This window comes from Pongo abelii, chromosome X, assembly GCF_028885655.2.
Source record: "Pongo abelii isolate AG06213 chromosome X, NHGRI_mPonAbe1-v2.0_pri, whole genome shotgun sequence".
Lineage (NCBI taxonomy): Eukaryota > Metazoa > Chordata > Mammalia > Primates > Hominidae > Pongo > Pongo abelii.
Genome location: NC_072008.2, coordinates 109,516,479 through 109,539,435, shown reverse-complemented (window position 1 = coordinate 109,539,435; position 22,957 = coordinate 109,516,479). Strand labels below are relative to the sequence as shown.

Genomic DNA, 22,957 nt, shown 5'->3' with positions numbered 1-22,957 from the left:
TAGAACAATTCACTCAAAGGACACGATGTTTGATTGAGAACATTCTTAATTTTATTTTCTTTAATTTTATAAAATACACTTTGTAAGATAAGTTTCTAAAAGTTTATCCTTTATGTGTGTTAAAATTGCAATTCTATATCAGAAATGAAGGAAACACTTTCAGTTGATTAACTCTCTTTGTGTGTGTATATATGTGTATGTATGCATGTGAGGTTTTCAGGGAAGGGTTGGTTATTTGTTATGTTATTAAATCAAAACAAAACACAAGGTACGGATTACTTCACTGTCCTTTATCTTGATTGGTTTCTTACAAAACATTTTCCCTCTCCTCCCTCTATGCAGCCTGGAAGCTTATCTTGTATAATGGTTTGAAAACAAGTATCAAGTGTCTTTTTGTAAAGCTCTTACATCTCCTTAAATATCGCTGAAACCACTTTGGGGGAAAAGAACAACACAACTCTTTACAACAAAAGAGCTGTAGTACAAATCTTTCCTTCAATTAAAACCAATCAGACTTTTTTTTTTTTAACCCAAAGTTAACAAAAACAGGAAAAGACTGAAATCTGGGAGCTATTCAGGTCTCAAACTCTTTCTGCCTGTCCTTTTTCCTGGAAGCTTACCAACTGAATAGCTGATGACTGGTGCATTCTGTTATGTGATCTATATCAGGAGAAAATAACCTTTATGTTAAACCTAACTCTTAACACACCAAGATAACATTGCTAAGTAAAATCATTTTCCATTAGCTAGAAAGAACGATCGGATTACTCAAATTGAGATTCAAATTCACCAAATCTGTTTCTGCAAAGGCAGAATACTTGTAGAAAATCCCAATAGATTCATCTAACTAGCCAATTTTTAATATCATTTGTGATGTTTAATGTCCAATTTTCCTATTTTAAAAAAGAGTCATAATCAAAGAATTATTCTCCAGACATTTCTGATGCAACCCCAAATAAGTAATAAACAAACTGGAATACACAAAATGTGCATCATTCTAAAACAAATCAAGACCTTCAAATCACCTACAATGACTGAATGGATAATACCCCATGAAATGAGCACCATTGTGAAGATATGACAGAGGCCAGAGTACACAACTAATTAACAGAAAAAAAGACATGCTATCCAAAGAGTTATCTATCCTGTGTCTACCAGAGGGCCATCTCAGGTTACACCATTAGCCACCAGCAACTGCTGCTCCTTAGGCCAGTCTGTTTTCATGTAAGCTAGTTTCCTTCTATTCTCAGCTCCTTGGAAACCACAGGGTTGTCATGGTAGCTGTTATCAAGGAGAAGGGAGTGAGAAGATGCTGACAACACCCTGTTTCTCTTCCCTAACGAGGTGTAAGGCCAGATGCCCCCTTCGTCTACACAGATTCTACGCTCCCTTATGCTGTAAGTAAGGTTGGCTGAGTTAGGGCTTCAGTAGTCCATCACCATCGGGGTCAGTGCTCTCTTTCTGTGGGTGAAAGATCCTTGCTTTGACCCCCTTCTCCCAGCTGCAATAGGCAGATTTGGGCAAACGCTCTTATTGTTTTTCTGACATTCTTTTTTCTTCTATCTTCAGTGGTAATAGGGAGACCAGAATGAATTCTGTTTTGTACACCAAAGAGAATATATTTGGCCCCTATAGATGGCAAGAGGACCAAAGACATTCCTTCTCTGTACCTGAGCATCTTTCCTTCCACTTTGTTTCCATCAGTGGAAGTACCCTTTGAGAAGAAATTACTTTCTGATCCTCAGGAGATGCTTGAAAATTCAATTAGAGCCTCCATTCCTTTGTGACTTGCAGTTGGGGAGTCATCTTCTTAGGCATTTCCCATTTCTAGCAGGAACCAGCTGTGAAGCAAAATGACTAAAAGAGGTACATAAGAGGGGAGAGTCCAAAGAGAGACCTTAATCACTGCAAGACTCTCCTTTCTTGTTACACTCGTCAAGTAAGAAGAGGGCCAGTTGGTGGCAAAGGCAAAGAGTTAAGATGGGAGACGCAGCATTGTAGGCTGTGTGGTTAGAGCCTCGCTATTAGAGAAAGGGGGATTTCTACAGGGGATCAGAACTTGGTGCCTCGGCCCATGAGTTTAAGGACGGCAAAGTTGTAAGTGGCAGCAATCATGAAGGTGAGCTGTAGGGAACAGAAGAGAGAATGTGAATGAGAGTAGAAAAGAAAGCACTCCCTCCTCAAATCCCTTTGGGAATGAGGAAGGGTAGACATAAAATCATAACTAAATAAGGGAAAAACCCCTGTTCTGCAAAAAGCAGTACATCCCAGGCTTGGCTTTCTCCAAATACACTTGACTGGAAGTCCGATGTCTCTGAGGCATCATGGGTCTCATGGTCCAGGCCCAGAGAATCAAATCATAAAGATTTATTCCACACCTCTGTTTGATCTAGCACTGAGTTTTCCTCAGAGAAGTGAACAATATTTGGGCTTTGCCACATCCATATATCCGAGTGACTTAGAGTCATGGGGTGCTTGCTGTAGACACACAGCCACATCATGCAGTAGAGCCCTCCCCTGGTTAATGAATCAATTCATTTTACAAGGTGAGAAATTACTTGACTCTGTATGGAAACCTCAGCAGTAGGGGCCAGGAGTTCTGTGAGCTCATCTTGTCTGATCACTGCTTATAAAATAACTTCAGATAAATCACTTCACCCTTCAGTGCCTTAGGTTTTTAATCTGCACAATGAGCACACTACATTCACAGGGCACTGTAGCACTCTCAGCAAGACCTGGGACATAGCATTGTATTATAATCATAACAATTCTAATAATGTTAGGAGGTCCTCCCAGTATTTCCATATGAGTAACTAAATCCACTGGAGAGTATCCAAGGTGGATTCATATTGATAGTATATAGAATTCCAGGCTATAGCAAGTCATGTTTCGTGATGTTTCAGTGTTTTGTCACTGATCTGATCAAAATGTATTGAAAATTAACTGTAATTTATGACTGCAAAGTACTTGGCAACATTACATGTTCTATAAATACTAAATATTATCATTCGTGTCTATGAATCTCTTACCTCTTTCCTCACACCACTTTTCTTGTTCCTATCTAATTTGTGATGTCTTTCTGCCTTGCCAATGCAGGTAGAAGTACGGAGCCTCTACCCTTTGCTATCTTCCAAGAAGCTTCCCTCCAGCATTTCAAGGATGGAAGCAGCCTACCTTCTTGCCTTTCAGAATAACTGTACCCACACTATCTCAGGCCTATTTACTTGCCAAGATCATTCAAAGTCAACTCACCAGGGAAACCAGTGTAGCTGCAGCCCCCACAAATGCAGCAATAAACAGGTGGAAGGTCATTTGGAACTGCAGGAAAATGAAAGAGGAAGAACTGTTTCTTGCAACAGCAGTAATATGCTCCACTGTAAATCATGAATACAGCTTTCTGAATGTGTTGATATCTTTCTTGTGTGCTAATTCCACATCTCTAACTAAATTTTCACTTCCCTAAATGTGGGCCTCCCAGTCTTCAGTATACACCATAGCACCTGGCCCATAACACCCAGAACACAGAATAGTCATGAAATAGTACAGTACTCCAAAATAATTAACTGGTTCCCTACAGTTGTGCCCAGGGGCCCAAAATTTAAAGTCAACATTTTGCTGTCAAAGAAATAATTTACTGCCTTTCTCCCCAGGATTTACTTTTATTCCCCTGCCTTATTTGTATATAATATCTGTTCTCAATACAGTGCTTTCCCTTTCAAATGTACTTATTTTACCTCTCATTTGAGATAAAGAAGTTCCAAACTGAAAATGTTTTTATAAAACCTATGAATGCCTCTGTGCACAGCCCATTTTCTTGATATGGTTTTTAACTAAAGGAATGAAAATTTTCATGTCGGGGATTTTGCCATTAGGCTCTATCTTTACCTAAAGCTACAAACTTCTCTTTTAAGAGGGGAAGGGTTGGAAAGGAAGTCTTTCTATGCAACTCTAGAGAAAACAGGTGTTTTACCTTCTATGCTCATTGGCTCAGGCATACTTAGCCAACATGTTGTAGAAGGCAATCGGCTAATTCAAAATCCAGCAAAGAGAAACTTTCAGTCCTTAAAATTGAAGGCCATGGGTGTAATTTGTATGGTATTAGATACTCCCTTGTAAAATAACCCAAATAACCCACTCACCTCAGCTGTTTTGCAGATGGACAGAAGGTTGGAGCCACAAACCTTGCCAGGGAAAGCATTCCATGGGAGAACACCTAAGTAAGACACAAAAATCAAGCAGGGTAAGCTTTGTGGAGTTACGGGGCCACATGGAGACTTTCCCCCAGAGCCCTTCTTCCATCTCTAATTATCCTGGCTGTAAAGTTGGATTCTACCAACAATCAGGATCCTCTTTTCTACAGGTTTACAAAAAAGAGAAGGTGGTATTGAACAGTGGTGAAACCTTGTGTTTGTTATTGAAATGTGCTGCTTTGGGGTTGTGAACAGCAGTCAACTAGAGTAGGCCAATGTGAATGGCTAAGAAAATTCCCACCATCTCCAAGTTCCCTTCCTGGGGAAGAAACCTCTCTGGTTTCAGTAGGGAAGGATTAATAAACTAAGACCCAATCATTCATCATCTTATATTTTTCTCATAATCACCACCCTCCTTACACTAAGAAAATAACCAAATATATAGTGCTTCCATAGTGGGTAGGAGAGCCAAAGCACCCGTGCCCTAACTCACCATACATTCTGGCATCAGCACAGAGACTGCCTATACTGGCAGAGGTCTTGCTGGGGAAGGCAATAGACTGGCAGGTGGTCCAGGTGTTGAAGTAAATATACACAGGCACAGCAGAGCAGGCAAACACCAGGAGCCACACAACGGTCAGGGCATAGGTGATGCCCACAAACTAAAATGATTGACATGGGGTGGTTAGAAATCAGCATCAGCCTGCAGATGTAGAAACACAAACTGGGAGATCCTGGAGTGGCGTGTGCCAGACATTAAAACCAGGTTCCAGGGCTCTCCCTCAAATGAAATCAGTGAGCAGGGCACCTCTGCCAAGGGTAATTGGCAGTATCTACTAGAGAACTGGCCCTAGTATGATGGAGGGTGGGGGGAATGGGTAGGGGAGGAGTAAGGAGGATCCCTGGGTTAGAGAGGCTTCAGAGGATGTTTTTGGGCAGATAAGGTGTAAAGAAATCAAAACAGATCTTGAAAGAAAGTCGTGCCATTTTGTGCCTTAGGCTGAGCTTAGAAAATGTTCCTTGCCACAGGAACATTTTTGTTCCCTAGTCATTGAACAAAGCCAATAGGAGATTAAAATTTCAGATACAAAACCTTTCTAAGCTAACTGCTGGCCACAAAAAGACATTGCTGGAACCCATACATGTTCAGCCGCCAAAGGATCTTTAACTCCAGAGACTGAAAACAAATGTGCACCTCATTCAAAGCATGGATAACCCTCAGACAATAAAACATTCAACATGCAGATCTACTCCAATTCCCTCTGGGACCTCCAACAGTGCAGGATCCCAGAATATTGTAAATTTCACCTTGGAGTCAATTATTTAATTTTTATTATTGATCCTCCCTCTCAGATCGGGTGCCCAAGTCTCAATCACATGAGCAGCATTTTAGACTCTTGTCCAGTTAGATCCACTCTTGTGGTCCCTCCTAGGAAGGAAGCAAAGGGATACCAACAGATGGCTTAGAAATGGTCTGATTGTACAAAGCATCTCACAAAACTCATGCTTTCTGTTTTGAGAAGAAATTTGCTTGGGGAACCTTTGAAAGGCGAGCCTAAGCCAGCTGGGCACCACGTTCTTCCTGACCTTCTCGTTCGGCTGCAGCCATCGCTTCCTCACTCAAATGCCAGGCCCCTAGAGAGGACCCAGCCTTGGGTGGGGACGAGGCCACAGACTCGCGCCCAATTTTCCCCCACCCCTTGTTATTGCCACAAAATCCTGAGGATGATCACCTTGTCGGGATGTCCTAGCCATTTTCCCAAACAATGACACACCCGCTCCAAAGAATGAGCTTGATGTTGGCCTCTGGAACCCCTCCCCTTCTGGCCCCCTGTTACCGTTGCGCTCAGGCCCTTGCCGCAGATGGTGGTCTTGTAGTCGCCAAAGATCTGCCTGACTGCGCCGGTGGTGTAGAAGCCCTCAGCCAGCAGGAGGGCCCCATAAAGGAAGAAGAAAGAGGCAGTTCCATAGATGACATACTGGAAGGCATGGATCCTGCATTAACAGGTAGACAAACGAGACCAGGGAATCTTATTAATTGAAGACCTGGCTTCTTTCCCGACATAAGTGAGGTATACACCAGAGCTAGCACCTTAACAAGGCTAGGGATTCTCTAGAGTAATCACCAGGTTCCTCCTGCATGCTTTCACCTTATCTTTGTTGAAATAAGTGAAGACAGGGTGTATGTGACCAGAAACATATGCCCCTCCCGCCACACCTTGCTTACCCTAGGACCTGGAGAACCAGGGACCTACTCTCCCTGCCCCACCCTTCCGACATGCTAACTCACAGAAGTAGGGAGCTAGACAAGAAGAAAGGTGGGTGAAGGAACAGGAGCCTAACTTGTTCTAGGAACAGGAGAGGCTCAGTGCCTCCCTTGGCTTCTCCATACCTACTACGCTGGAGGCTCCAACTTGGGCAATATGAACCACACCTAGCAGAAGTCAGAACACGTGTAAGAAAACAAGGGGGCGGGGGTGGGAGGGGCTGACAGGCAGGCAGGCAGACCTCTCCTTTCTGAATGGGCTTCGAATGCGGAGCAGGAGAGATCTGCACAGAGGGAAGACTCGGGAATCCGGTCTGGCTCCACCCCAGTCCCCTGCTAGTTACTAAGGTACTGAAGAGTTCTCTATCTCCAGGATGGAGAGAGGGAAAAAAAAGATGGGTCTGTGTGGGAGGGCAGGTACTTACACATTGATGAGATACTCATAGTCCTGGTAGTTTTTGGAGAAATAGGTCTCAATTAGCTTTTCTGTGCCAGTGAGGGCTTCATGTCCACAGCCACAGAACAGTGCCACCCCAAAGAAACACAATCCAGTGGCCACCAGGGAAGCAAAGGGGGCCCCTACCAGACATCTTGCACAGCACTCTAACAAGCCTGGGGAAGAAGAAGGGGAAACAGTCAGGCACATCCAGTAGGTAGCTCATGCCACTCAAACCTCTCTGCCAGGCCAGCCAGGCCCTGTGCTCACAGGCTCGGAGATAGTGGGCACCCCGGAGTCAAAAAGCAGGAGCGGCTAGAGGTTTTGGCTTTCAGCATGTGAGATTGACCCAGAATCCTTACTTTGTTTCATTCTTGAAAATAAATCTTTGGCCGGGCGCGGTGGCTCATGCCTGTAATCCCAGCACTTTGGGAGGCTGAGGCAGGTGGATCACATGAGGTCAGGAGTTCGAGACCAGCCTGGCCAACATGGCAAAACCCCGTCTCTGCTAAAAATACAAAAATTAGCCAGGCATGGGCGCATGCCTGTAATCCCGGCTACTCAGGAGGCTGAGACAGGAGAATGTGTTAAACCCAGGAGGCAGAGGTTGCCGTGAGCCAAGATTGCGCCATTGCACTCCAGCCTGGGCAACAAGAGTGAGACTCTGTCTCAAGAAAAAAAAAAAAAAAGAAAGAAAGAAAGAAAGAAAATAAATCCTTACCTTTTATTGCCAGAATGTAAAAAATATTTAATAAATAATAATAATTCAGCAATTCAAATAGCAAGCCAGAGAGATTATGAAATCAGTCCCTTCTTTCTTATTGTTCTGGTCTGTTTGTTTGCTTGCTTATTTTAGTCATTCATCAACTATTTATGGAATACTCACTATATGCCCAGCATTATGCTGGGTGTTATACGGGATATGAAGAGAGAAAAGACACAGACTCTGCCATATGGGAGTCTTTAATTTCCTGAGGAAGAATTAGCTAAGTAGACCTAACATTTTCAACTAACAATTCAGGCAGCCAAGTAAGTGGTAACAGAGGGTAAATGCACTTGGAGTTCCAGGAAGGGATGAGTGCAGGCCAGAGTGCTGGTATTGTCAGACAGGATTTTAGCATGAAGAGCATTCCAGGTGGAGGAAACTTTGGAAATTGCATGCTCCTGGATATTTTTGAGCATCGTGTGTATTTGTTGCAAGGAATGCTTGATTCTTCTTAGTTTACATATGGGAGGAGCAGTCCAAACAGGATGGAGCTAGCACAGGACAAGAAATGAAAATAGGAGGATTGATATTACTCGCAATAATAAAAATGCAGGCTTAATGATTTTGGCCACTTTGCATGGTGGTTTTGTCCTCCTATAATGCAGCTTGGCTAATGTCCCCACCCTCAGTTATACACTGAGATTCTGTCAAAACAGCTACAAACAGACTTTATACAAAGTCAGCAAAGCATGAAACATCTTTCTGGCACTAGAAGAACACACCATGGCCTGGGAACACATGTGTCTTAAAGTGCTAAGAGTCCCTGAGATCCCCAGACCTGGTATCCCAGGCCCTACGCCAGTGTTGCTGAGAAACAGGAGAGGCACACAAGAAGTCACAGGCTCTGAAAGCAGCTGTGTTCCAAGTACTAGTCCCATGCTCTAAGATGTCATATGGATTGAACCTTAGCAAATGCCAAGTAGATGACTGACTAGATGAGGAAAAGAATGGCTTCCTCTGGCCTCTCGGCCAGATCCCTAAAATGTAGAAGAAATGAGAATGTTAAGTTCTTCAGAAAAAATGTCTTAATTCATATGTATGTATATATATAAATATATGTATATATATACCCACTGATTTTATATATCTATAAACACAGTATACACATGCACCCACACAAATACTCAGCAAATGTACTGAGAAGCTGCTATTTTTGAATAAGCAGGTTGTGACAGCTTGTACAATAAAAATAAATTGTATTAATTACTTAGGCTTGGATTTTTGTATTCAAGCATTTCTCCAAGCCACACTCACTTTTCTATAGGGTATCAGGGAAAGGGGACTCCTTTGCCTGATTCTGTTAACATTAGTTACAGTTTGTTTTTAGCCCAGAGAGCTTGAACACCTGGTGATTTGCATGGCTGAATTGCATCAATGTGAACAGATTTGGAAAGACCAAATTATCTCTGTCATGGGAAAATCGAGGTAGAGGCATTTGCCTCTGTTCTCAGAGACACAAAAGGAGTGAGTCCTATTACCCACCATCCCCTGAAATGACAGCCCTTTCTTGGCTTTCAAAGAGTGTCACACCAAAGATGAGGTTCAGAAGCCCAAGCCAAACAAAGTAAGCAGCTAACATTTGAAGCAGAACTTCCTTTTCCAAGAACTAAAGCATTGCTGCCAGGAAACTTGGCCTCTATAAGAAGCAATCTGTAGCTGTGCTGCTGTGAGTGGAGGCTGAGTTTACTCAGCATGAACTTTGCAAACGTGCTTGGGAAGAGTATCTTTTCAGAGCTGGCCCATGGGTGTGTCTGTGTGTGTGCACACGCACATGCATGTGTACAAATGTGCACATACACACATGTGTACCACAGAGAAAAACACAACAACTGAAATCGATTGTTGTTCTCAGAAAACATTCCAGAAATTGACCTTCCTCTTTCACAACAGGTTAAGATACTAGATTCAGCCTATAAGTCAAGAAAAGGAGCTTGGAAGTAAACAGGACTGCCATTTTCCTTCTCTGCCTATCCAACTCCTCCCCACCCCCAAACTCTTAGACTTTTCTAGTAAAGAAAGTCTCTGAAGCCTGGGGATGGGGGGAGAGGAAGGTCAGTGACCCCACTGTTCCCTTTCTCCCCAGCACAGGGTCAGGGCTTGGACAGAGCCCTCCATAGCTCCCCCGGACAAAGAAGCCTTGTTCTTTCCTGAGATCTCAGGAGCCTGATTGGTATTCCACAGGGGCCTTCAGGCCAGGGGGTGGGGAGGGGGTCAGACTCAGGGAACAATGGCAGGACTGTTTGTTTAGCCAAGGGTAAGAAGAGCCATCCACCCTAGCAAGTGACCATCTTGGGCCTACTCACTCACCCCAGCATTTTCATCTGGGAAGGGCTAAGTGCTTGTGCAGGTATGGTCAGGGATGGAGGAACTTGAACTCTTGCTAGCCAAAAGAGAACTCCACTTTAAGGTTTAGCTGATGCCACCTCTAGGGTTGCAAAGATGAGAGGGAAACATCCTCTTGAGTGTATCTGATCCCTCAATCATCATCCAAATAACCTGAGAGTGTCATGGATTGTGTTCTTACTGGGTGATAAATGGCTAAGCCTTAGGAGCAATTCTGAGTCACCAGATCATAGCCTTTCTTTTCACATCCATTTTTCCTCTATTTTCTTAGAGCTTGAATAACTTAGCATCCCCTTTTCTGCTCCACTACAGCTCAAAGCAAGGGACAAGAAAGAAGTAGGCTTTAATGAGTTTCTAATGTAAAGTCTGAAATAAATGACTTTAGATAAATCTATCACTATTAAGCTACAAACAATTCAGTAATATCAGCATAAGCATCAGATGTTCATCTCTTCGCAACCTAGATGAAATGTTTGCTTTGGGGGCATTTAAGTTCAGCAGAAGTGAAGAATCTCAGTCAGTCTGTCCAAGCAAGAATCAGATTTTAGATTCTAACTGAGAAAAACTCAGAGCCTGCAAGAAATTATTTTTTCATCAAAGTAGTTGACAATCAAAGCATTCTGAGAAAAGATCCACTGGGTTCCCTTTGATTTTTCACAGTCCAAGAAATGTCCTTGGGTATGTGTGAACAATAGCCTAAAGCCAAAAGCTCTCCATTTCAGAACCCCTCCTGGTTGAAAGGGTGTGAGTTTGATTCAAGAAGACTGGAAGAGATTCTAGGGGAGAAGTTCCTTGGCTCTCTCAAGAGACATTCTCACATTTCCAGTCTAAGTACAGACTGTGAGATGAGAGAGTTGGCATAAAAGAACCATATAGTAATAACATTTCTTAATGCAACTCAATCAGATTAAACCGCCTGACTTTGATGAAAGGTCATAGAGAAAAATAATGACCCCCTCCAGTGTTTTCCTTTCATTTCTGTTTATGTGAATTCAGTACAAGAATTAAGCACACTAGCAGTGACATAGACATTAGGAGAAGCAGAAGGGAATTAAAAGGCCAGTCCCTTTCTTTAGAAAACTTGAAATCCTGTTGGGGCGAACAAACATATGTCTGTGAATCAAAATCTAAAGCTACCTATAAGCAAGTGTTAAAATGGATATAACGAAGTCGTGTGGGCAAAATGTAAGCAAAGGGAAAAGATCATGTCATGATTGGCTACATTTGTATACAAACTCCCAAAACAAGTCTAATCAATCTGTGATAGTTGATACTCCAACTTTAAGCCCTTCTCACCAGTGCTCTTCACAGCGGTCTGACAGAGATCAACAGAACCAATGTGATTCTGGATCTTACACAGATCCAGGTTCATCAAGGGACTGTATTGATCCTGATGCTGTCTCTTTAAGCAGGCGCCAAGAGCTCCCAACCCTCCCTCCCTCCTTTCCCATGCCCTGGGCCCGCCTCAAGGACCAGCTCCATGATGGAAATTCAATGTGAATCTGGGAACTCATCAAAGGAAGGAGAGGAAGGGCTTTCATCGAAAGGAATGGTAGAAAGAGACCAATTGTACCCTGCACAATTCCCAGCCTGTCCCTTGAATCCAGCTGACAAAGGGAGAGATAGAAGAACCCTATACAATAGAGCTAAACAACAGGCAGGCTCATTGAGGGAGAAACTGGCCCCATCTCCCTAGGTCTCGAATCTGCACTACAGTCTTACCCTCCTCCCCGAACCCACCCCTTAACCTCACCCCATGAACAGAGGCCTTCTTGATCAGGGCCTGCAGTAGTTGACAAGGCCGAAATGCTAGAGCAGCCGTGACTGGTACTAGGGATGGATGGGGATCAGTGGGTGGGTTCTAGGAGTAAAACAACAATTATCAAGAGGTGCCAGAGACAAACAAAGACTTTTGCTTCTGGCCTCATCCTGTTCAGACAATGCCCTGCCTATAATCTTGTCTTTCCTACATATCCCTTGTGATATCAGCACTTATATACCACATTCAAGTGCTGGAAAACAGTCCCGAAGCCTCTGGGGCCTGAGAATCCAAGCCTGCTGGATAGTCAAATCATGTGGACAAGGTTAACTAAAAAGGAATCTCAGCCTCCTCTTTGGACACGTTTTAGTATTACCATGGCAACAGCATCTGGACTATCTTGTTTCCTATACTCCCCACTCCTCTTCAGACACACACACACACACACACACACACACACAGAGAGAATGAATGATATACATATTCCAATTTATGTGCAAGCATTGGGAAGCTGAGGTAGGACTTTGATTGTTAAAACTTATCCTTGGCACATTGTCTCCACCTTGCCCACGAATGGGAAGATGAAAGGGAAGTAACTGGTACTAGAGACGATAGTAGCCATACCTTGTTCCTCAGGTCAGTCTCCCACCATTTCCTCCTCTCTCCTTGGTTGCAGTGTGAAGCTGATTTGGGGAACCTTATTCTCTTCCTTGGGACTCTTTTCTAGAGCCCTGCCTGGCAGACAGCTCAGAGGCCAGTGCAGAGCTGAGAGATAGCCCTCAGGGCCACTTTGCAGTAGGCAAGAGGGATTAGTCAATCAGTACTTGCTGAGCTTTTGATGTAAGTTTGGCACTGAGTAGGCTCTGAAAGCAGGAAAGGAAGCAAAAGCTGCTCCATTCACCTACCATGGCTGCTGTGACCCTTCCTGATCATGTCACTGTCCTCACTTGGTCTTCTTTAGACCTGAAGTGCTGTGGGCAGGGAAGGCATTTCTACTGTTGCTTTCTTTCAAGACAAAGACCTGTACCCAGGGGATGGCTTTCAAGCCTTCAGGATGATAGACAAAAGCAATGGGGGAAAGTGATGTTACTGGCTGGAGTTCTACCTTAATGGGTTTGGAGACTATATTTCCCCTCCCACCCACCTCCCAGGGTTGAGGTTGTTATTACTCAGATCGCTCTGAGAGAGCAGTTCCAGTTGTCAGCCTGTTAAGTAAACTTCTGGCTTTCCTAGCTCAGAGCCAAGCCTAAGGCCCCCTAAAGCAGGGTAGACCTTTCAATCTGCCTGGCTTTCCAAGAACTCCTCTGGCTCTGCACGGCCAAAGGGAGAAGTGAGGTAGGGAAGGCTGCACTTGATTATTTTAGTCAGTGTCTCCAGGAAGACTAGGTGAACATGCTGGCTGGGATCTGGTTTATTTTTGGCTCCTGTTATTCTTGGGGCATTCTTGCCATTTTGATGGGATTCAGTTAGTCTTCAGGCATTTTATAAAACTGGACCCTCGCTCTGCCGCCACACTTTTTGCCTGGGCTACACCCACTTACTGCAAGCCAGCCAAAACTACACTGCTTGGCAAACAGCCACTTTTGGATGGAGGCATCACAGTCTGGTTACCAGGGTAACAGCCACTGTTCTCAGACGACAACAGGCTTGCAGACAATGTTTTGCTGTTCAATAATGGCATTGTGTTTCAGAGCAGAGAATAATCAGCTACTGCTCTTTGGGTCCTTTCTGGTTCCATCACTATCCCAAAGACTCACTTGGAACATTCCCCTTCCAAATCAAGGCAAAAATTAATGAGCTATCATTTTCCCCATAAATCTTTTGTGCAGATACTACTGAATCAGTGTTCCTCCTTGCTTCCAATCCTAAGGGATTCTATATGGTTGAAGTAGTAAGTTCCCTGTTCCTGGAGGTGATTAAGCAGAGGCTGTACGAACGTTTAATTAGTTGTTGTAAAAATGAATCCCACATTGAAGGTTGGCTCAGACAACTTCTAAAGTTCCTTCCAATCCCAGATTCCATGATATAATATGTTTTCTGCAATCGTTGAACAGCAGTGCACTCCACATCAGAAGTAGTGGCAGTCCAGTACCTTGTTAGAGATGATCTATAATTCAAAGTACTTTAGATACTCTGTTATTGAATAAATGAAAACTCAGTGGCTGCTCCATCATATGTACCTGGCCCAAATATCGTCCACCCTTAGGACCTGGGACCCAATGTGCATCCTTAATGGTGCCCTTATCTGTGGCAATCTTCCCCTGGAGGAAACCACCCAGCCTCCATAACAGGCAATTGTCCCTGTGGTCACTTTATTTGTTCCTGCCTTTCCTCAGGTATTTCATCCCCCGAGGAAGTAATATTCAACATCCTTCTTTACTCCCTCTCTGTTTTTAATGCACAACCTATCCAATCAGCTGGGCTGACATTAGATAGGATTCCTGATGTTACCCAGGGCAGGAATTGAGTACCTCCAACATTCACCTCTCATCTGGCCACACATAATTGGTCAAATGATTCTGACCCAAGCAAACAAAGAAAACCCAACCACCCTGGAAAGAGGAAGAGTCAGCCTGTATACACATTATTGTCAAATAGTAGGTATTATCATGATTTACAGTTGTTACAGATCTTGCCCATTTTCAAAGGACTTTGACATTATTGTTACTTGATTCTCACAACCCTGAAAGTAGACAAAGTAGTTATTGCTATTCCCATTTTCCAAATGAGGAAGTGGTGATTCAGTGACCTGTCCAAGGTCACATAGTTCATAAGTAGCAGATCTGGGATTTGAATCTGATTTTTCTGACTCCCTGTCCAGTGCTCTCCCACCTGTTTTACCTGAACACATGCTTCAAAGTGTTCTCTCCGTGTTTCATGATGAAACAACCTAAAGGCTGAACCAGCTCAGTATAATTGCAAATTGATCACTGTGGGTGTTGTCTACTGGATGCTACATTTGATAGGGAATACATGGGGCAACTGAGTCTCATTTCATTTAGGATGTGTTTAAGCTGCTGTCTTTGTTTTGCCAAATGTAAGCAATGTCTACAGGACTCTGTGGAGTCCAATAGGGACAAAGACCCTTGTGCTCTGCACACATTACTCTGAGTAGAAACTACCACCAGAACCTCATAGCTTCTGTCTTTGTTCATGGAACCTAGAAAAGCCCTCAATACTCAGCCAACTTAGCAAGAGCCCTAATGTCCCAGCATCCTCCTTGTCACAGCAGAGAGCCTTCAGGAAAGCTATGTCTGCGATATTTGCTAGAAATGATCACCCCTATATGTGCACACACACGCACATATGCACATACACACACACACTCCTACCCATATCTGTTTCCCATGGTCAAGCCATTGAGGACTTTACTTTCATTTCCTGAACCTGAGAATGGCCTCCTCAGCCATAGCCAAGCCTGAGTCCAGCTTGCCCGATCCCCAGCTTCCTATTGATGCCAAACATGGTTCAAACTTTGCATCAAGCAAGCAGTTATTTTGTACATCTGAGGGCTAGACAGTGCTCAGTGGCCTCCAGCAGAACCAGGAGGGCAAGCTGACCCAACCGTTACCAGGGCCTTGGAACCAAGGGAAAAGAGAAGATAGAGGGAAGTGAGGGGGTAGGAGGACACATGACCACATCCATCCGGCGGAGCACTCTCTCCAGAGATCTGTGGGACTCTCCACGTGCTGCTGGAATTCTTTGGTAATAAAGCATCATGCTTAGTACAGCGGAGAAGGAGTTAATCTAACTGAATGTTAAGGAATTTAAAAAAACAAGTGCCAAAACGCGACTCATTTAAACCATGGAACCCCTGAACCCCAAAGTTGGAAATTCTCTTGTGAATTCCTGTGTCCGCTTGAATCTTCAATGCTAAAGTTTTTGAAACTTACCCATGTCTTTGGGACTCTGACTCCAATTGTAGCCGGCTGGCTAGTCTGCTTTGTGGCTGACTTTGTTCAGCTGGAAGGATCCTGGTCTCTCCAGCCTCCTTCTTCGGTCTTTTACTTTTTCTCTCTGAGTATCTTTGTCCTCTTCTCCTGCAATGAAAAGGGCTTTCTGATTGACAGCCAACCCCCTTAAAGGGACAGGCCTGCTTTCCTCCTCTTCTCCTCCTCCCCTTCTCCTCCCCTTTTCCCCTCCTCCTCAGGGATACTCCCTTCTCTAAGGGCTCCATCTTCTCTTTCTGCCTTTCACTGCCAATTGTTTCATTTTCTTTGTTTTTCCTTTTTTCCCTAAGGCTTGCCTGGAATTTCGCTTTGCTGCAGAGACATCTGGAAATGTGGATTGAGGGTGGAAATAAAATGAAGATGTCCTGGAAACTTCCAGCTGATCCTTGGGTCTAATTGGTGTGGGATATGCAGCACAAGAGTGAGAAGCCATGAAGTGAGAGCCCCGACAGGGGCTCAGAGTCAAAAACCTAGATGTTAGCTCCCAAAGTCCTTCCAAATCTGCTCCAGCTACCCACATCACTCCTAGCTGCCCTTGGCCCTCTCCACCTTTCCCCTCCCGATTCCTTGGAAAATAAGCATTCCTCCCCCACCCCCACCCCCAGCTCTACGAACACAATAGAGAAGAAAAAAATGTCTTTTAAGATAATTTCCTCCAAATCCTTCTCAGTTTCAACTGCATGAAGACAAAATGCAGGCTGTCAATTCGATGAACAGATTGTGATTAGGCTGGGGGAGGCTAGAATTGTAATAATTTTATAGCTACGATAATAAAGACCCAGAAGTGGGCAAGACCTGTGCGAGTTCACAGACTAGGTTAAAAAAACAGGCCAGCGTTGAAGATGTGGGTGATTTCCAAGAAGGATAATCGACTTCGAGACAAGTCAAGAACACGATCTGGGAATCAGGTAGTCAGTATTCCATCCTGAGAGTGTAATATCTTTATCAGAGAGCTTAAGCCAGGCAGACGAGAGGCAGGTAGTGGGTTAGAGTGAAGCAGCAGGTGGCAGTGAGGGTGGAGAGAAGAAACGAAATATAGTCCTTGCCACAGAGAAAGAAGCAGTAAGACAAAAATGGCTAAGCAGCAAAAACAGGGAAATACTATATAAAACCTGCCTTAGCAATAAGTTGTTTCTAAAGACTGTGAAGGTATTTAAATGCCCACTGCTAGATAGGATCAGCCTGGGAAGGTTTTCTAGAACAGGTGAATCTTAAACAGTGTCTGTCTGGGCTCCTTGTCAGTCCTGTCTCCCTTCACAGCTCCCTTGACCTAGAGGCCGGTGTCCTCCCATGGATGGCCTTTAAAACAACTGGCTGACATATAATAAGAGGGGCACCTGTTGGAAGCCTCCGGAGAAGGAAGGTATGGTCTCCTGGAACTTTTCCTGTGGTTTTGCCTTGGGAGAGGAGAGAAGAGGAGGGAGATACTGAGCAGAGACTAGTACATTCCTGGGGTGGGAGAGAGGCAAGATTGTGTCTTACAGTTTTCTCTTTGGGCTGTGACCTTGGACATGTTAGTGGCTTGGGCTCTGCTGTTAGGAAATGGGCGAGTCTTTGGCAGATGCCCCTGTGGGCCCAGTGGGGCCAAATCCTGCACCGTTTGAGGCTTGCTTAGAGTACTAGAACTCTAGATCCTTTGCTCTTGTATCAGCCCCAAGAAAAAAGGATCTCTGGAAATGCTGCCCCTTGCAAAACGGTATAGTAGTAGCTTTCCAGAGCAGGCCAGACTAAGGCCATGTGACTGATGGAAAAGGGTCCTAGGGCCCCTTGCCCTCCCCAGCCCTGCTCGCCAGCCACAGACTATGCCTGCTTTGGAAGCTCAACTGTAGGATTGTGCCAGCAATAAACTTCTGAATGGTCACTGTCGGAATGGCCCTGGAGAAGGGGGAGGACCAAGAGCAAGAAATCGCCAAATGTGTCTCCTCAGCTCATCGGATGGCAGGAGTGAGCCCAAACTTTGGGAGTTCAGATTTAGAGGATGACGCAAATGATCCTTCAGAGCTCGAATAGATGAGACAGCTCTGCTCACAGGGGACATCACTCAGACTGAGCCCTCTCACAAAGCTTCCCCTGAGTTCTCAGCAGCAGCTCTGGGGACAGCAACTCTACTGGAAAGAAAATGTGTGTTCCAAATAAACCCACAGATACCAATTTATCAACCACATTCCCCTAAGACACATTTCTCTTCTCCTTTCCTCCATCTCCATTGCCTTAATATTCATTCTATCCTCTCCCCAAGTCTCAATGTCTTTTTGTCTGTTACCTATCTCTGTCTCTGTTTCTCTCTGTGTGTCTGTCTCTGTTTCCTTCTTTTTCTCTCTCCACATTCCCTGTCTTCGCCTTGTTCTTATGCTTGTTCTTATGCCCAGGGCCAGAAAAGGGACCCAGCCAGGTGACCGTGTCTCACTCATCCCAGTGCCTTAAGGTTCCCAACTCCCTAGAATCTAGTGTGTTCTCATTGCTCTGTACACCCCGACACTCTGCCTCAGTACCTCGTCAGCAGACCTTTCCTGAGGGCTCCCTACAGACCTCATAGGGTATCTTCCCAGGTCCTCCAGAGCCCATTTTTATCTACACAGCCCCACCTATTTCTGTGATTCTGCTTCCATTGGTTCTGCTGGGTGCCCTTGGCAAAATATTCTCGAGTCCAGCTGGGCTCCTGGCACTGCCAAGGGATTCCTCAAGAGGGCACTGCCAGCCTTCTTGGTGGCAGCCTGCTGCCTGTACTGGGTGCCTGTGGGAACAATGCAGGATTGTATAAAACTCGTAAACAGTTTGCTTCATGCAATTCTCATGGTACCTCAGAGAATCTGGGCCCCCTTGATCATAGCTTGGTTTGACTGTGCAGCTTTCTTGCAAATAACTCGAAAACACTTGGATATTACCTCCACTCTCTGCTCTATGATCCCATAGTATCAGATTATTGAAGGCCACAGATCAAGTGGGTTCTCCTTGCTCCATTGTGTAGACTGAACTCTGAAACTCAGAGAAGTCCGGTGAATTTCTCCCAGAAAAAACTAGATAAGGGATCAAGTGCCCAATCTAGTGGCCCACTTCTCCCTGAGCACAGAGAAGAACATAAAGGGGAAGAGAGAAGGCACAGTACCAGTGAGAGCCTGGGGTCATCTGCTATTATTTGGGCTTCTAGAGCTGAGGCTTTGCTTCTCATTCCCAGGATAATGTCTTCCCAGACCAAATTTTGGAAGGCAAGTGGCTGCATCTTACAGCTTTCCTAGCCCTGGCATAGAAGACTGGCTGGCTGGCAGGCAGGCAGTATATTATGTCCTATGTACTTGTGGCTAGAACTTTCCACACCCAACTTCATGCCGATTGGCTAGACTATGCCTTTCTGGCCGAGAGAACCGAGGGCTGAGCGCCAGAGATGTCACATACTCTGAGCTGGCAGACAGGGGTAGAGAGTGGAGGGTGATCGTCTGCCTTTCCTGAAGGTTCAAGGAACAGTGCGAGAATGGATAGGGGCAGGCCATGGGGTGTATTTGTGAGGGGGAGATGCCCGTGGCTTGGGATGGAGTAAAGAGTAGCCTGGAAGCCAAAATAATCACATGAAAAATCTCAGCTAAAGAATGCCTGAGGAGCACCACATAGCTACTAGCAATGTGAAGAAACAAGCTGTCCACAGAACCCACCTCCACCACCATAAAAACTTGGCCAGCTTTTGCAGGATTGCCCCTGCAGGGAGGATGCTTGTTTGATGTGATTTCTGAGCAAAGTAGAAATAAAACTAGTATTATTTCTGGGGAACCAATCTTATTTGTTCAATTTGACTGATGGGATACTGAGACAACTTTCCCAATGGTACCTAGCAAGCAAAGACCAGAGCCATCTCTAGAGAATGCCTGTCTCCAGACTCTTATTGCTTGGAAGTTGCTTGCGAGGTTGTTCTGCTGTGAAAAAATGTGTGAATAGAGAGCCTTTGCCCTGAGCAACAACAGCCGGGGGCTGTGGGGAGGATGGACAGGCTTCGGACTGCTGTAGCCCAAGTTTTCAACCTTCTACACTTCTCAGGTTAAGTAGGAGGCCCCTATTTGAAACCCAGGGCAGAGGCAAACTTCCTGCAGTTTGTAGGATCAGTGGGGTTCCAAATTAGTCAGCAAAAGTCAGTGAAGATTAGAGGATATTAAGGACTTTTTGTTCTATTTCTTAGGTGTGATAATAACTTGGTGATTATGTTTTTAAAAGGGTCATTATCCACTAGATATGAATAGAGAAATATTTATAGGTAAAATGTTATGATACCTGGGGTTTTCTCACTCCAGAAAATTTTAGTTTAACAAGGTTAGATGAAATAACATTGGTCAAATACTGCTAATTATTAGGAGATGGGTACATGGAGGTTTACTATACTATTTTCTCTACTTTGTGCATAATTGAACAGAAAAGAGAAGCCATCAGAATTATGCTTCAGGCTGATCCAGAAGGAAAAAAAAGAGTGGGCACAGTGGCTCACACATATAATCCCAGCACTTTGGGAGGTCAAGGCTGGTGGATTGCTTGAGTCCAGGAGTTTGAGACCAGCCTGGGAAATACAGTCAGAACCTGTCTCTACAAAAAAAAATTAAAAATTAGAGCTGAGCATGGTGGCACATGCCTGTGTCCCCAGCTACTTGGGAGGCTGAAGTGGGAGGATGGCTTGAGCTCAGAAGGTTGAGGTTGCAGTGAGCCATGATCGTGCCACTGCATTTCAGCCTGGGCTACAGAGGGAGGCTCTGAAAAGAAAAAGAAAAGAAAAGAAAAGAAAAAGAAAGAGAGAGAGAGACAAGGTGGGAGGGAGGGAGGTAGGGAGGGAAGCAAAAATATATATATATTTCCAAGAGAAATCTCTGATGTTTCTATAAGGTTGCCTATAGCCTAGTAAGAGTGATTGCCTCTGGGGAAGGGAATTGGGGGTGTGGAGTGGGAGGGAGACTTTTCACTCCATGCCCTTTAGTATGGTTGGAATTTGTCATTTTATGCATTTCTGACTTATTCTATTGAAAATCTCATTTGAAAAGTCCTTCAGGCTGGGCTGAGTGACAGAAGTCCGCAGGCCCCTCAGAGTCTACTCTCATAATCCACTGACCTCAGGTGGATCATGAGAGTGACACCGTCGCCATGGCAGGTTAGCTAGCCTCCGCTGTCCTCACGCAAACATCCACTCTGCCTACCCCCTTCTGCCTGTGTCTCTCTGAAACACTGATCTATTGTGAAATATAGGTTGCCCCTAGCCTGAGGAGAAGACTCCTAGGAACCTCTCTGGAGGCACAGCTGGATGGTGAAGAGGAGTTGCTGCTCTTGCTTTGCTCCCTGTGGGAAGGCAACACATGAGCCCTTGAAAGCCAGAAAGGTCCTCCACTCAAGAGGCAGCCTTCCAGGGGAATAAGCCCCCTCCTTGCCCATCTACTGACCCCACAAAGACTGAGAACTATATCTGTCTCTGAAGGCCCAGGCTCTGGCAGCTGCCCAGGCCTCCTTCTTTCAAAGCCACTGCCCAGAGCAGCCTTTTAGAGATGTGATTCCACTCCCTCCAACATCATCATCATCATGATCATCATCACCATCATATGTTGTCCCTTTCAGGGAAACCAGGCCAACCCCTTCATCTCTGGTTGCTTGACTGGTGGAAAGGTATCACTCTGGGCTGTGGGTGACACTTCAACCCAAAGCTGGGCTCCTATGGAGCAGATTATCTAACATTGAGGCTGGAGTACCTTCCTTGGGAAACTGTGCCAGCAGTCAAGATGGGGAAGAAGGGGAACCTCGGTGCTCCCTGATGAGAGCTGCACATTCCCAAGTAAGCACAGATTATGTTGCTGGAGCTTAGAGCAAATACCCCACACAGCGACCTGCCCCGTCCCTGCCTCTTAGCTGAGGCTTGCCATCCCCGCTGCCTCCTCCCCAGTCCTGGTCAAGCCCAGGAGGAGGCCTGGGCAGCTGATCTCCCCACCGTCATGCGCCCAAGTGACAGCCTATATACTGGCACACGGAGGGAAGAGACTTGCTGCCTCCTCCTGCCTTTAAGCAGGAAGGAGCAGGCTCTTTGGACCTTGGGGAGCCCCCACCCTTCAAATATTCCTTCCTGAGGAACTCTGTTGCTATGGGATTTTCTCTGTGATAGCCAGAAGTTCATGACAGGCACTGGGACCTGGAGCTGAGGCTGTCTGCAGGCTCTGCTGAGCTGTTGCCTACCTCCAGCCCCCACAGTAGGCAGGGGTTAATGCATCCTGCATCCTGGCCTGCCCTTCCCTAGGCTGTGCACACCCTGGCACTCAAGAGAAAAATGGTTTCTTTTTTTAAGCACAATTAGTCCAAAACCATAAAGTCTAAGAAGTGATTCCCCCTAAGGACCCTCCAAAGAGGGTTTTACATGCTCCTTGGGTTATCCTTGAAAATCCTTCAAAATTTCTAAAGCACTGCAATTATTTCCACAGGCTGAATCCAGCAGTTCTTGGAAGGGTTTCAAAGGGTACAGTGGCAGCAGCTCCCTGTAGCCTCTTCTCCTTCCTCACAGCAGAAACCTTCAAAAGAAAAGCAAACCCTCACTGGGATGTCCTCTCCACCCTGGCTCTACTGCTGCTGCCCATCCACAGAAGGTCCATTCAGTTCTTTGCCCAAGAGACCCCTTCCAAGGAGCTGGGTTTAGAGAGAGCCACTAAACCTAAGCTACAAGCCTGAAGAGCCAATAGAGCTCTCCATTATGGGGGGCAGGAGCTGTTCAGCTGTCCTCAAATGTCCTCAAAGGGGGTAACATGGAGGTGGCTAGTGGATACTGAGGTGGAGCTGGATCTCCTAGTGAGAGCTGGGTTTGGAGAGAATGGTTATTCCTGGGCTTCCTGGAAGTAACTATCCTCCTCCACTGATAACTTATAACTGAGCAAGAGGGAAGTTGTTAGAATTGCAGCATGAAGAATTTTAGCTAGACATTAAGTGGGCCTTCCAGATGATCAGGGCTCTCTATGAGCAGTGGAATATAGTAGTTAATAAGATAGACTCTAAAGTCAGGCACAACTGGGCTTGATATCGGCTCCACCAAATACCAGCTCCGTGACTTTGTGCAATGATTTAACTTCTCTGAGTCTTCATTTTTTCATCTCTAAAAAAGGAATAATAGCCGGGCACGGTGGCTCACGCTTGTAATCCCAGCACTTTGGGATGCTGAGGCGGACGGGTCACCTAAGGCTGGGAGTTCGAGAACAGCCTGACCAACATGGAGAAACCCCGTCTCTACTAAAAATACAAAATTAGCCAGG

The 22,957-nt window shown here is 45.2% G+C and overlaps 1 protein-coding gene across 9 annotated transcripts in view; it reads right to left on the bottom strand.

Moving 5' to 3' along the window:
• Nucleotides 1-28: 28 nt before the first annotated feature.
• PLP1 (proteolipid protein 1) overlaps nucleotides 29-22,957 on the bottom strand; it is a 59,355-nt gene continuing 36,426 nt past the window's right edge. For 2 of the 9 annotated variants that reach the window (XM_024240339.3, XM_009235077.4), the window contains 7 exons: nucleotides 15,654-15,800; nucleotides 6,882-7,068; nucleotides 6,029-6,185; nucleotides 4,684-4,852; nucleotides 4,140-4,213; nucleotides 3,253-3,318; nucleotides 490-2,124 (listed from right to left, as the gene is read on the bottom strand). In XM_024240339.3, coding sequence (XP_024096107.1) covers nucleotides 2,053-2,124; nucleotides 3,253-3,318; nucleotides 4,140-4,213; nucleotides 4,684-4,852; nucleotides 6,029-6,185; nucleotides 6,882-7,068; nucleotides 15,654-15,657 — 729 coding nt within the window. In that variant the 5' untranslated portion in view covers nucleotides 15,658-15,800 and the 3' untranslated portion in view covers nucleotides 490-2,052. 9 annotated transcript variants of the gene reach the window in all.